Here is a 14,476-nt window from a genome sequence, read left to right on the forward strand (position 1 = left end):
CGTATGGGATAGGCCCATGTGGGGGAGGTATAGAAGGTCCAAGAGAGCAAGTTAAATAATGGGGAAAGTAGGATGAGGTGGCAAGATTCCTTGTGCCAACCCTCCACTTGTCCTCCTAGAGGTTTGAACATATTATAAAATTGGGAAGAGACCAAGGGTGTATCATAGACTTGAGATATGGGGCTTGATTTATGTGGAAAATTGAGGCAAAGGGTTGTCGCACACAATTGAGAGTGCGTAACCGCCTAGCCCACATGGGAGACTTTTCCACACACACCATGCATGTGGGAGGATACATTAATTGGGAGAGACCCCCTCTTTTGGCTATAAAAGGAGGGGGCTATTCCTTGATGAGACACGCTCATTCTTGTAAAGCCACCTAGCTAGTATTTTGATATTTCCCTCTCATCCTCTCTTTCAAATAAAGTATGGTTCTCTTCCCTTGATGTCTCCATCTCTACATTCCTCCTCCTATCATGTTCATGCTTCTCTTCCCCCTCTTCTTTTCCCCTTGTGTCATAGTCTTCCTCTTCATTCCCTCCACTGATGAGACACGCTCATTCTTGTAAAGCCACCTAGCTAGTATTTTGATATTTCCCTCTCATCCTCTCTTTCAAATACAGTATGGTTCTCTTCCCTTGATGTCTCCATCTCTACATTCCTCCTCCTATCATGTTCATGCTTCTCTTCCCCCTCTCCTTTTCCCCTTGTGTCATAGTCTCCCTCTTCATTCCCTCCACTTCTAATTCCTTTTCCCCTCCCATGACAACGGTTCGCCCTCACGATCTCCTTTTCTCTATGGCCCTCGAGCGTCGCCATGCTTAGCCTCTAGCCTCTGGTCTTGATTTCTTTTCCGACTAATAGTAAGTGGATGTGTAAAGTGTTGGCTTAATTGTTTTAATATTTTAAAGGTGAATATCAGTAGCAAGAAGGTGTATATGTGCATCAATTGACTGTTTTGTTTTAATATTGTAATGGTGGTGAATATCAATACCAAGAAGGTGTATATGTGCACCATCTCTCTGAGAGAGATCTTATATTCTCATGTGTCTAAGATCAAAATTACTCTATAGAAGAGAGTTTGTAAAGTATTGGCTTCATCAATTTGTTTTAATATTTTAATGGTGAATTTTAAGTGCACCATATCTCTTAGATATCTATCTCAATTACACTTACTTTTTCATTGGTTACTCTATGCAAGTGGGTGTGTAAAAGTTTCAAGAAATATGGAAATATTTGTTTTGCAATATATGAGGAAAAACCATGGGACTATGATATTCAAAAAATTTGGACTCGTATTTAGTCTAGTTCTAAAATTGGACTTTAGACAAGTCCAATAATTCTGAATATAGTGTTTAAAGTGCTTTTATATAGGGACATCTAAATTTTCAAAAAGGTGGCGCTCCTGTCAAATACGGTGAGCTATGGAAAGGCTTTTGGTAGTCATTTTGAGGCCATAAAGATGACGTGTGTGGCAAGGGGTCTTTTTGCAGCCATAAAGGTGACTTGTATAGTAAGGGGCCTTTTTGTCAAAAAATGACATCCAAAAGCATTTGCATGATGATATCGGTCTTAGGGGAAATGTGAGGTAGCATGGTAAAGTCATAGGTAGGCCAAATTCCAAACTTTGAGGTCATTTAATAATTTCAAGTACAAAAAGAAAGGTGATTGAAGGACCATGATGAAGACTTTGGGAAAGGTGACTCGGGGACCATGATGAAGACTTTGGGGCTTAGGTGATGCAAAGGGAATTTGATCAAGATAATCTCTTTCCTCTCAAAAATCCTTTTTTCTTATGCTTCTTTTTCCCTATGCTATTACCTTGAAGCAAGAAGATGGCGGTTTTGTTTGTAATGTAGTTATCATAAAACATGTGTTACTAGTCTACATTAGTCTCATGACATAAGGCCCTTTAGAAAAAGTCCATAGTTTGCTTGAGAGCATGAGGGAGTTTACCGCCCCCCCCTCCCTCCTCTTAGGGGGGTGCTTGTAGAATGTATGTGATTGAGCAAGCCGTGTGGGCAAGGCTAAGAAAATAAGAAAAAATTTGGGAAGGACTGAGGGCTGGTACATTATTGTTCTTGTTTCCCATGGTTAGGCATGGGTTTGAATAGGCTTATAAAGTGCTTGAATCTTGGGATTTGTTTATTTGTTTCGCTAGTTGTGACAAAATGAAAAGACCCAAGATGTCCTTCCATTTTCGCATATGGAAGGTGCGAGGGAGGCCCGAGAGCGCATTGAGGAGCGATGGTGGTGATGATGGAGTAGGGAAAGGGAGGGGGCACGCCTTTCCCCCTCATAAAATGACGAGCGGGTAGAGCCCATTGTATGAGGGGGGAAGGCGGATCCCTCGTGTCCCTTCCGTCAGAGTCGTGGGGAGCCACGCCACAACGCGAGAGATTTCAAAATTGGGCAATGATTTCGGGCAGTTTCAAGATGACGATTGATAAGGAGAAATGTTAGTCGAAAGGCTGAGATCGACGTCTTACGGCGGGCGATGGAAGCCTTTGAAGGAGACGAGAGAGAGTGAGACAATTTTTGGCCTACCCGAGAGGAAAGGCTATAGTGATGAGTTTGTTTTATGAAAGATGACAAATTTTCTATTTGTGCCTAATATGGCATTTGATTGTTTCTCCCCCTTTCTCTCTCTCTCTCTCTCTCTTCTTCTTCTTCTTGCTTGCTATTTTTGTCCCCATTTTTTACTCCCCTCTCTCTCCTTCTTGCTTGTTATTTTTGTCCCCATTGTTTACTCCCCCATTCTCTCTCTCCTTCTTTTTGCTCGCTATTTTTATCCCCTTTTTTTCTCCCCCTTTCTCTCTCTCTCTCTCTCTTCTTCTTCTTCTTCTCTTCTTCTTCTTCTTTTTGGCCTGCCCGGAGGGAGAGGCTATAGTAATCGTTTTGCACTCTCAAAGATGATAAATTTCCTATCTGGGGCTGGGTGGGTGGCAGAATTTGACTAGTGGTGGATTTTCTTTATTGACTCGTGCAAACGGGTGATTGGCTATCCACCGTTGCTATTTTTGTCCTATGTGCTTGCTACATTCAACTTGTTTCTTGCCCTTTCTTCTTCTTGCTTGCTATTTTTGTTCCCATTTTTTTCTCCCCCTTTCTCTCTCTCCCCTTTTTCTTCTTGCTTGCTATTTTTGTCCCCATTTTTTTCTCCCCCTTTCTCTCTCTCCCCCGTTCTTGGCCTGGCCGTAGGAAAGGCTATAGTAATCATTTGGTTTTGGTGGAGATGATAAAATGCTATTTTTGGCATGCTCATTTTTGTCCTCATCCAATTGGTGCTTGCTATTTTTGTTCCCATTTTTTTCTCCCCTTTCTCTCTCTTCTTCTTCTTCTTCTTCGAGGGCAGCTATTTTTGTCCTCATCCAATTGGTGCTTGCTATTTTTGTCCCCATTTTTTTCTCCCCTTTCTCTCTCTTCTTCTTCTTCTTCTTCGAGGGCAGCTATTTTTGTCCTCATCCAATTGGTGCTTGCTATTTTTGTCCCCATTTTTTTCTCCCCCTTTTGGCTTGCCCCTGGGCTAGGCTTTAGCGATGGGGATTTTTGTAAGAAGCTAAAACCGATTGTAGTAATTTCGAAAATTTGGCCATGATTTTCTCCCCCTTTCTCTCTCTTCTTCTTCTTTCTTCTTTTTCTTCTCTCTCTAAGCTTCTTCTTTCTCTCTCTCTCTCTCTCTCAACGATGGGGATTTTTGTAAGAAGCTAAAACCGATTAAGAGGACACATGGCATCATTTCAAGTGTTTAAGAGGTGGGGACCTTGTGGGGGCAAGGACACATGTCATCCTTCCATGTGTTTGAATCCCTAAAAAAGGGGAATCCATTCTGGCTGCGAGGGTCTAGAGGACATGGTCTACTCCCATTCTAAATCGATCCTAGACCAGTTGGTGTACAAAAATAATCCCATCCTAAACCCATGCTAGCCCCATCCATGTGCTAAGGCCCTACCTAAGCATAACACTATAAGAGCATCAGCTCAAGACCCATCTCCTTCATCCTCGAAGAGCTCTTCCTTCTCCTCTTCTTCATCCTCTCATCGCCCATCCCTTCCATGGCCTTCCCCCCCCCTTCCTCCTCCGATTCCGGCCATCTTCGCCTCACCGAGCTTGGCTATAAGCAGGAACTCAAACGTGACCTCTCGTACGTCCTTCAACTCAACTAGCTCTAGCACCTTTCATTTCTTCGTTTCGATCGTCCGCCTCCTCAGCTCGAATTTCTTCTCTTCTCCCTTTCACCTTGCAGGATGATCGCCAATTTCGCTTTCTGTTTCAACACCATCTCCATCCTCATGGGAGTGACGACGCTTTACAATACCGGTCTAACGTACGGCGGTCCCATATCTATGACCTACGGCTGGCTCGTTACTGGGTTTTTCTGCATGTTGGTGGCTTTGTCAATGGCAGAAATATGCTCTGCTTATCCAACTTCGGGGGGTCTCTATTTCTGGAGCTACAGACTTGCCGGGAAAGAATGGGGACCATTTGCATCCTGGATAACTGGCTGGTATGTGTGATATTTAATCCAGAATTCCTCTTTGTTGTCGTTGTACGGAGACACCGCAGTTTGCTTGCCAGACGTTCGCTGGTGCTTTTTTTGTTAAGATTTGGCATACTTAAGTGAAACTAGTCGAGCTTTTTTCGAAGAAAGAATAGCACGTAGACGGGAAGATTTTCTGTAGAATCCTTTTAAAGCGATACTTTTCTTAAAAAGCTTGGTTGAAGCAGTCTAATTCTATTCAAGCAAAGACGAACAATCTGAGACTTCCTGTTAAACAACGATGCGACAATCCCCATAGAGGTCACCGAAGACTAAGCGGGTACAAGACAAATATCAAATATGGGAGAATACCCCCATCAGGGTGTAGGGTAGCGGTGTAATTTTTACACTAGGCATCCAGAAGCATATGCAGACAGGCATAATGCAAAGACCAGAAAGGGGAGACTGGCATCTTTCCAAACGTCATCCACAGGTTCTCAAAGTTGCATTTATAGTGATCAAGCTGGCACTAGACTGCCAGGATCACGTCTCTAAAATCCCAGAAGTCGCTGGCCTCATGCATAAGAAGTATGCCAATGTTCCACGCCAGTGCCTTCCAAGGTTCGCGGTCATTCCGCTCCCTGCCACACATTCCATGTCCAAGACGTGCTCCTCCCCCTCCCCCAGAGACCAAGATGTGCTCTTCCATCTCCAGTAGCTCGAGTCCATTTCTTCAATAAGCACTAATCAGATGATCTGGCAAAGGTGACTGTTTTTCCAGGAGGGCAGAGAAACGGTGTGCAATCGTACAAACTAGTTCGGTCATTCCGTTCATTAGGTTAGATTCTGCTTGCCCCGCCTGCGGTGTCACAAATATGAAGCTTGCTTATTCAGCTAAAAGAGCTGCCGATGCCTGTCATCTCGAGGGGCCCAGTTGTGGAGGTCGTGATTCGCTTCTTACTGTCTCGTGTCAACCACTGGGCGTGCTGTTGAAATTTTGGATTGGCAGAGGAGACCTTCATGTCCAGGCTGACGTTTGGCTGCTATTTCACATTGGGCAAAAAATCTCCACCCTTTTCATACTCTAAAAGCATCCCTGGGAATTGAACAACGAGCCATTACAATGGGGCATCCCCATTACTCTGTCAATAACTGCAACACAGCAGCACACATTAGGTCCAATCTCATCAAGCACAGTTCTTCAAAATCCAATCGCCATCTTTCTTAATTGGGAAGCCTAGTCTTTCCGGCCAATTGTACAAAGGCAGCTTTTAACGAGTAATCGTTTGTGTGCAACATCAAGCAGGTGATGCAGCACCTGCTGCTTAGATTGGGGAATGAAGTGGCCATTAAAGGTCCATCTGCACCCCCTTTGATTCAGAATTGGAAATTTCTTTATCTTTACTGTTGTGGCTCAGATGTTCTCGGGAACACCTTGCTGTTGTAGGGTGGTTACAATTTTGTTCCTGGAGACTTAGACTAGGATGTAGCTCATCTTGGGAAACTGATTTCCATGCCGAATCGCCTATTTGGAACTTTTCGTGTCCATTTGGATGAAAGCCAGGTGCCAGAGGGGATCCAAAAGAACTTTAAATAAGATAGTTCAGCTAGACAATTTCAGAAGCATTCCATCGTATGTTTCTCGTCCTCTATTTGATCAAAAAATTGCAATCGTCAGGATGTTAGGAAGGCTGTGACAATGACGGGCAGAGAGATTATTACAGTGCATGTTTTACAATTGGGGAATATGTATGTGCACATGGAAATCACTCATAACGCAAGAAGATGGTAATATAATGCATCTACAGCAGAACATGTCAACATAATTACATGGATGGTGTTGCACAATGCATATCTTGCCAAAGACAAAGCATATTCTTGACATTCCAGTTCTTGTGGGCGTAGGACTCCTTGCTCTCACATAAAACATGTGGACAAGTTGGTCAACTGTAGTTGCTTGGACTCCCAGGGTTCACAAGTCTTTTTGTTGATATCTCTTGTAGCTTGCATTTGCATGTTTGAACTTCTCATTTGAGAAGTATGTGTGACCACGTTGTCTTCCAGAAAACAGATACTTCTCAGCTTCCCATATCCCCTCCAACATATGATATCCAGTTGAGGAGCTGAATGGTTATCTTCAGCGCATGTCACAGCTGTATCTAACTCGTAACCCTTGTGGGATTGGGTTGCCTCATAGTGGTGCCTTCAAGCCCCGTTCTCCTCTGGAACTCCTCATGGGAGTATTTTCTCTTGTGAAGGCCAATCACAAGGGCCTTGTGACTTCTATGGTTTGTGCCTGTGCGTTCTTGCTTCTATCGCTCAACAACTCCTCATGGTCTGATCTGCCACGGGATGCTCCTATATTGGTCCATGGTTAAGACTCTTTCATGTCTGCAGTACCCCATATCTGTACTACACCTGTTATAAAGGTCTGGTCCACCACTACCAAATGTTTATGTGCAGGCTTTGATGGAGCCCATGCCCTGGCGGAGGACGCGGATGCAAATTCAATACAGAATCATCTATACCGTAGAGACCCGTCATCTTCTACGATGATAAGTTATTAGAAATTCCATAATCCTAATATCCATCTGTTCTGGACCTTAGAGCTATGTCCTCTTTTAAAACAAAGTGAGGGAGCCAAGTCTAAAATATAGTGCTAGCTGAAGTGTTCCACAGCTTGTCTAAAGGGCCGAAACTCAAAAGGCAAATCTTGGGGGTGCCCACAAGTACATCGATATTGGGCATAGTGGGACAGTGGCCCCTTGGGGTCTTGGAGCATGCACAATCTTCAGCAGTGACTCATGAGTCTGTACAAATTTCGGAGATTGGTACAGACATAACCGGAGGCCCAGCGCGTGGGACTACCTCACGTCCACTAGCCAGGATAGTTCTCCCGGATTGTCTGTGTTCTATAGCATAGGAGCAGGTGGGGTACTTCAGGTGCCCCCATCCTGTACCAAGGCATTACGCTGCTTAAGCGACAATGCAACAGATCATGGGCTACCGACCTGCTACAGACCATGTTCTGTAGTGTCTTTTGGCTTCGGAGGGCTGTCCTGTTTGGGAGGTCCCTATAGATTGGGCTTATTTTAAGCTAACGTGTCTCATGCCTGACTTCCTTTCACATATTGTGTCCTCGTTCCTTTGAGTTTGCTCCACTTGTAGGCCTAAAATACCAACGCTACTTTTCCCTTTAAATTGTATATATCGACATATCCATTTGGCGGTTCTTCTGCTTACTGGATTTTTTTGGGTGCAAATATTATATCTAGAGAGAATGTCCTATAGAGAAAACTGTAACAGTAAATAGGAGCTGAAGCAGAGCTGTGCAGGAAGCGTTGTAGCTTTCTTCCTTCCTTTAAAGACAAAAGTTCATTTCATCTTCATGTGGGAAATTAGGATACTAAGCATTACGGAAAAAGGCAAAAGCTTGGATTGGTGTTGTTGATTCGACTTTCAGGATGTAAATCGCTTGCTGCATGAATGACATCAAAGATATAGTTTTTTAATTGCAGTCACATGCTTATGAGGTGTCTGCACTGTTTGAATGCGTGGAATTTTTTTCCCGGAATGCAAACGACTGACCAGTGGAGCTCTGAACTTGAGTGCAAGCTTTGAAATTCTATGTGCACTTATGCATTCGTCTATTTTTTGAATCTTTGCTTCAAAGCTTATGGCGTGTGGATGTGTGATACCTAATAAATTTGTATACTTGTCTTATCCATCTGGTTCTGATTTTATGTGCAGGTTCAACCTACTTGGCCAGGTCTGTGTTTAAACAACGAATTGAAAGGTCTAAGCACTAGTATTGCATAATTTTCTTTCATTGATGAGGCTTCCTGAATTGCCTACTTCTCTGGAATCCTTATTTCTTGGACTTGCTTTTGAACCTCCCATGTGTACCCTGCAATTTCTATCCATCATTAGTTTTCAAATTTGCAGCATCCTTTGTTCTTTTTATGTGTTTAGAAGTTTGCTGAATGTTGTTTCTATACTTTGCAGTCGCAAGAACTGCAATCTAAACGGGGCAAAAGTGAAATGATGCAAACAAGTTACCAGTGGAACCCTGGACGCAGCTGCACTTAAACCTTCAAACTTTGATGCCAACGTCTGCACTAAGAAACTTGCAGGGTTGATGTTATGCTTGCTGCTGTGCTTCAGAGCATATACGTGGATGTGAGACTTGATAAAGTTTTGTCTTACAACCATGTTCCTATAATGTGTGCAACCATATAAGCATCCTTGTTCCTGTTTTAACCAATGTTGCGCAAGGCAAATTGTATTATGTTCCCTTGTTAGAATCTGCTGTCTTGGATGAGACCTTCACAATATTCATAACCTTGACTTCTGTGCTGTTTACTAAGTGGCAAGAAAGAATGCCCTTTAAAGACAATTTCATTTCACCTTCGTGTGAGAAATTAGGATAATAAGCAATACAGAAAAAGGCAAAATCTTGGATTGGTGTTGTTGATTTGGCTCTCAGTATGTGAATCGCTTGCTGCATGAATGACATCAATTTTCTTAGATAGATTAGTTTTTTTATTGTAGTCACATGCTTATGAGGTGTGTGCGTTGTTTGAATGCGTGGAATTTTTTTTGCCGGAATGCCGGTGAAGCTCTGAACTTGAGTGCAAGATTTAAAATTCTATGTGCATGTATGCATTCGGAGACTTGAAGGGTTGATTCTATTTTTGAATCTTTGCTTCAAAGCTTATGGCGTGTGGATGTGTGATACCTGATAAATTTGTATACTTGTCTTATCCATCTGGTTCTGATTTTATGTGCAGGTTCAACCTCCTTGGCCAGGTCTGTGTTTAAACAATGAATTGAAAGGTCTAAGCACTACTATTGCATAATTTTCTTTCATTGATGAGGCTTTCTGAAGTGCCTACGTCTCTGGAATCCTTATTTCTTGGACTTGCTTTTGAACCTCCCATGTGACCCCTCCAATTTCTATCCATCATAGTTTTCAAATTTGCAACATCCATTTGTTCTTTTTATGTGTTTAGAAGTTTGCTGAATGTTGTTGCTATACTTTGCAATCACAAGAACTGCAATCTAAACGGGGCAAAAGTGAAACGATGCAAACAAATTACCAGTGGAACCCTGGACGCAGCTGCACTCAACCTTCAAACTTTGATGCCAACGTCTGCACTAAGAAATTTGCAGGGTTGATGTTAGGCTTGCTGCTGTGCTTCAATGCGTATATGTGGATGTATAATGTTTTGTCTTACATCCCTTTCCTGTAATGTGTGCAACCATATAAGCGTCCTTGTCCAATGTTGCACAAGGCAAATTTTATTATGTTCCCTTGTTAGAATCCGCTTCTTGGATGAGACCTACCAATAAATTTTTTTTGATGAAATATGGAGGCATCTGTGCCCTTCTACTCAGCAATTCAAGTCCATGCATTATTCAGTACACTTCATAAGAAGTGGGACAAAGCTCCCAGCTGTAGGTGTAGCAGTGGAGCTCTAGCTGCGACATTGTATCTGTAACCACAAAAATGGCCTACAGCAGCTGCAGTAGAGCTGCAACTGCAACTTGGAGTTGTGGCAGTGGGGTTGCAATTGCAACTTAGAACTGTGACATGGGCCACAGCAGCAGAGTGGAGCTAGAGCTTTACCAATGAACTATGGGTTGCACTAGGATTGCAGTAACTTAGTCAACTTGTAGAGCTTGTAGCAGCCCTACAAGCTAGAGTTTGTATTTGACCTTAACCATAGGCCTCTTTTCATCAGGTGACAGACATCAAGATACATAACTTGCAAAAACGAACCATAGATCACCATGAACCATAAAGGGAGAGTTCGCTGGCTCACCTCATTGCCGTACACTCTATATGCCGAGCCACTGCTGAGCCTAGGGTCTAGACCATCCAGAGCCAGTTGACTTCTACAGTAAGAATGTGTGTCCCATACCATGGGCCCTGTCCTTAAGGGGTGACAATGTAAGGAGTCATTGCTCGTGAGGCCAACGTGCCCTAAGGCAGTGTATATTAGGCACATCTCTTACAGGCCTAAGTAACCCTAAGTCCCATGTATCCTACCTGTGCTAGTTGTACTTGCTGCCCATAGTGTGCTAGCTGTCATTGTAATGAAAAGCATGTCACATGTGTCCAGATCCCTCTTTTTTTTTCCTTTTCTGGCAAAAAGAGAGAACTTGTATTAAGTATGGCCAGGCTACGGAATTCCAAAGATACATTCCTGTGAGAACCTCAAACAAAATCATGTAGAAAGGAAATGAAGCTACAGAATTCCAAAGATACATTCCTGTGAGAACCTCGTACAAAATCATGTAGGAAGGAAATGAAGTTGTAGCAACCAATCTGGAGAGTGGAAAAGCCATGAACGCTCTGTGCCGTATGTGTGAAAGAGAAATGGTGGTTCCACATGCACTTCCAAATTCCAAAGCATTTTTTTGTTCCCCTTGAAAGTGCTATGGTTTGGTGTTTTCAGGCCTTAATTTTCTGTAGTCGTTTCCATTCTGTTGTGGGGTTTTCAATTTTAGTTTCTTTTATAGCCTCACCTTTTGGAGATGTGGTATGCAGTGGGCTGGAACCACCAGTGTGGACTACTCACTGGCAGTACTGCTTCGAATTATTGTACTGCTAAGCACTGGAGGTGCTAATGGTGGGGGATACATGGCGTCAAAGTATGTGGTGATATGCTTCCATGGGGGGATCCTTGGCATCCATGCGGCTATTAATAGCCTTTCTATCCACTGGCTCTCTTACATTGAAAAAATCGCTGCTGTATGGAATCTTGTTGGTGAGTTCTTTTGTTTTTTTAATTGTACAAATTATCTGCTCTCTTCTCAGACAACATCAGAAATGATAATTTGTTGGTCAATCAGGCGATATAACAAATGACCATCTGTTGTGACAAGCAATAAAAAGTATAATCTTCTGTTTGAAGCAAAAACTGAATCCAGCATATATCACAATGATGCACACACCTCATCAACAACTCTAAAATATAGATGTGTGCCAGATGATACTACCACGTACAGCATGTGAATTGAGAGTCAAAGGTATTATTCTTATAGAGGATCAATGATTTTAACTATAGCAGGTACTTAGTAGATATCACAACCATGCACACAAACTTCGAGTATAGCACACAACTTCAACGTTACCTACAGAAGGTACTTGCAGATACCACCACGAGTATTGCGCACAACTTCAACTTTAACTATAGAAGGTACTTAGCACTTTAACTATAGAAGGTATTAGCAGATATCACAATCATGTGCATTCAAGGAGTATTGCACGGATTATTGATAATTCTGCAGAAAATATTTTTACGGTTATTTCTTGCAACAATATTACAGGGGTCATTGTTCTCACAGTACTTGTACCCGCTGTTTCCCCCACAAGAGCAAGTGCAGAGTTTGTGTTCCAAAGCTTTCACACAGACAACGCATCTGGTATTCGCAGCAAAGTATACATCTTTCTCATTGGACTTCTTGTTGGCCAGTATTCAATTTGTGCCTATGATGCGTCTGCTCACATGGTAAGGATGTGAATTGCAGTTAAGAAATACTATATAAAGGACATGTATCGTTGCAGTTTGCTTCATTTTATCTGGTATTCTGCAGTCCGAGGAAACAAAGATGTCTGACAAGAATGGTCCATATGGAATCATAAGCGCAGTAGCTATATCAATTGTGGCTGGTTGGGCCTATCTACTGGGCATCGCATTTGCTATCAATGATTTAAGTCATGTACTGGACCCATCTAATGATGCAAATGGATATGCAATTGCCCAAGTATTTTACGATGCCTTCAAGAACAGATATGGCTCTGGGACAGGCGGTATCATTTGTCTTGGAGTAGTTGCTGTGGCTATCTTCTTTTGTGGCATGAGCTCAATTACTGTCAATTCAAGGTGGCAATATCCAATAAATTTTGTATTTTGAGCTTCCTTACATTGCCACTATCTGTTAAGTAATCTAAGGTAGCCATTATGCACCGATGCCAGCATTTTTTCTTATAAGCGTTTCTGGCAGGATGGTATACGCTTTTTCAAGAGATGGCGCAATGCCATTTTCAAATATATGGCACAAAGTCAACAAATGGGAGGTTCCCTTCAGTGCTGTTTGGCTTTCCGCAAGTGTTGCGTTCTTTATGGCCTTGACGGTGAGAGGGTCTGTCTGCCTATTTGTGAATCATTCATTCATTTTTGAGAGTTCTACATGACTATCTTTTTTTTGGATGGTGATAAAAACTTTTTTATTTGCAGTCCCTTGGCAGTACTGTAGCTTTCCAAGCTATGGTCTCGATTTGCACGATTGGATTATACATCTCTTATGCGTTACCTACATTCTTTCGTGTCACACTTGCACGTAAGAGCTTTGTTCCTGGCCCATTTCATCTTGGGGCTCTGAGTCCTATTGTGGGATGGACAGCGGTGACGTGGGTAGTTATAATTACTGTACTATTCTGTATACCTGTAGCATATCCTGTTGACACTACAGACTTCAACTACACGCCAGTTGCTGTTGGAGGAGTTCTTGTGCTTGTTGTTGGAAGCTGGTTCCTGAAAGCGCGATTTTGGTTTAAAGGGCCAGTGGCAAATATCAAAGAAACAGAAATCGCACTAGCAACTAGTACATTGTAAATCTATTATTGTAGTCAGAAGTGCTCTACCAGAGAGTGCTTCAGGAATGGGTGTATCTATTTTATGGCCCTACAATGCATAAATGCGCCTACATAAATTTTCTCTGCAATGGAAAGCTAATTTTGCAGATTAAATCCACATGGACGTGATGCTGGTGCAGCCAATGTAGGTCACAAACATCGACCCCTCACGGGCCAAGTATACTACAACAAGCATTTATAACCGACAATAGAGTACAGGATTCAGCAAACTGCAGAGGGAAGCTCTAGTCTCTTGATTGTTAACATTGTCAATAAGGATACGCATCGACTTTCCATGGACCCAAGAATTATAACTTGTCCAACAAGATGAATGATTATCTTGTTGATATGTATCATTCAATAGGCCTGCCCAAGAGGAGGAAGAAAGAGAGAGAAAGGAAGAGAGGGAGTCCGGACTCGGAGGGAGGGGCAAAGAGAGAGAGAGAGAGAGAGAGAGGAGGGGGCTAAAAATGTGGAGAGAGAGAGGAGACTCTAGATTTCTACCAAATGGCACAAATCCCTCAAAAAAATGAGCTTCTCAATGCCATCGGCTTTACTTAGGCCTCCATATATGGGAGGCCAAAACTCTCTCTCTCTCTCTCTTGCTACAGCGTATGGCATAAGGTCGTGGACTGAAGTCCCTTGTCCTATATGTGCTCCCAGATTTCTGCTGCTGTCAATGAGGCAAACTGGTTAGTCTATTGTGTGTTGTGTGTACATGGGTTTAATTCCCTTTGGCTATCCTTATGGTGTTACGTCTTGCAGGAATAATTCCCCCCCTCTTGAACCTCTCTCTCTCTCTCTCTCTCTCTCTCTCTCTCTCTCTCTCATCGCAAACATGGACTATTTTTCGCATTTTACCATGATGTTGAAGGAGGATTTTGTGTGTGTAGAGATGCTTGAACAATTACATCATTAACTAGTATTTCCTTCCACATACCTCTGATTATTCTAGAGCTTTTATAACTAGGGTGCGGTAGGATGCCTAAGGGGAAAGGCAGAATGAATTATGAATTTATAATAAGTCGAATTAAATTAACAATATTTTAAATTGAAATGAAAAAAGTAAGTTAAGAATATTAGAATTATATGTTTTTTGCTTTTTTGCGTTTAAAAATCAAATATGATTTTATCCCACGAGTTTTTACTCTATTTGAATAAAACCTCATGATTGACATTAATTAAAATCAATCTAAGGGCTCGTATTCGTAAGGGCTAAAATCAATCTAGGGACTCATATTTGTTACACGAGGCTTAAGGAGATGGAAGAAAACCAAAAAATATGGTTTTTGTAAGTTTTGAAAGTCAAGAAAGGAAAATACCTGAGTGTAAATTAAGTAGGCAATAGTAGG

General features: G+C 42.2%; 1 protein-coding gene across 1 annotated transcript; it reads left to right on the plus strand.

Annotated features, from left to right (window-relative positions):
* Positions 1–3,993: 3,993 nt before the first annotated feature.
* On the plus strand, positions 3,994–13,818 carry LOC147904870 (amino-acid permease BAT1 homolog). Its single transcript, XM_087388860.1, has 8 exons — positions 3,994–4,144; positions 4,247–4,507; positions 8,231–8,249; positions 11,034–11,253; positions 11,816–11,997; positions 12,083–12,372; positions 12,494–12,623; positions 12,727–13,818. Exons 1-8 carry the CDS (start codon positions 4,056–4,058, stop codon positions 13,102–13,104), a joined length of 1,569 nt encoding a protein of 522 aa, XP_087244986.1. The 5' UTR covers positions 3,994–4,055; the 3' UTR covers positions 13,105–13,818.
* The last annotated feature ends 658 nt before the right edge of the window (positions 13,819–14,476 follow it).

Source organism: Dipteris shenzhenensis, chromosome 2 (assembly GCF_047967505.1).
Source record: "Dipteris shenzhenensis isolate YYH24624 ecotype China chromosome 2, Dip_SZ_1.0, whole genome shotgun sequence".
Lineage (NCBI taxonomy): Eukaryota > Viridiplantae > Streptophyta > Polypodiopsida > Gleicheniales > Dipteridaceae > Dipteris > Dipteris shenzhenensis.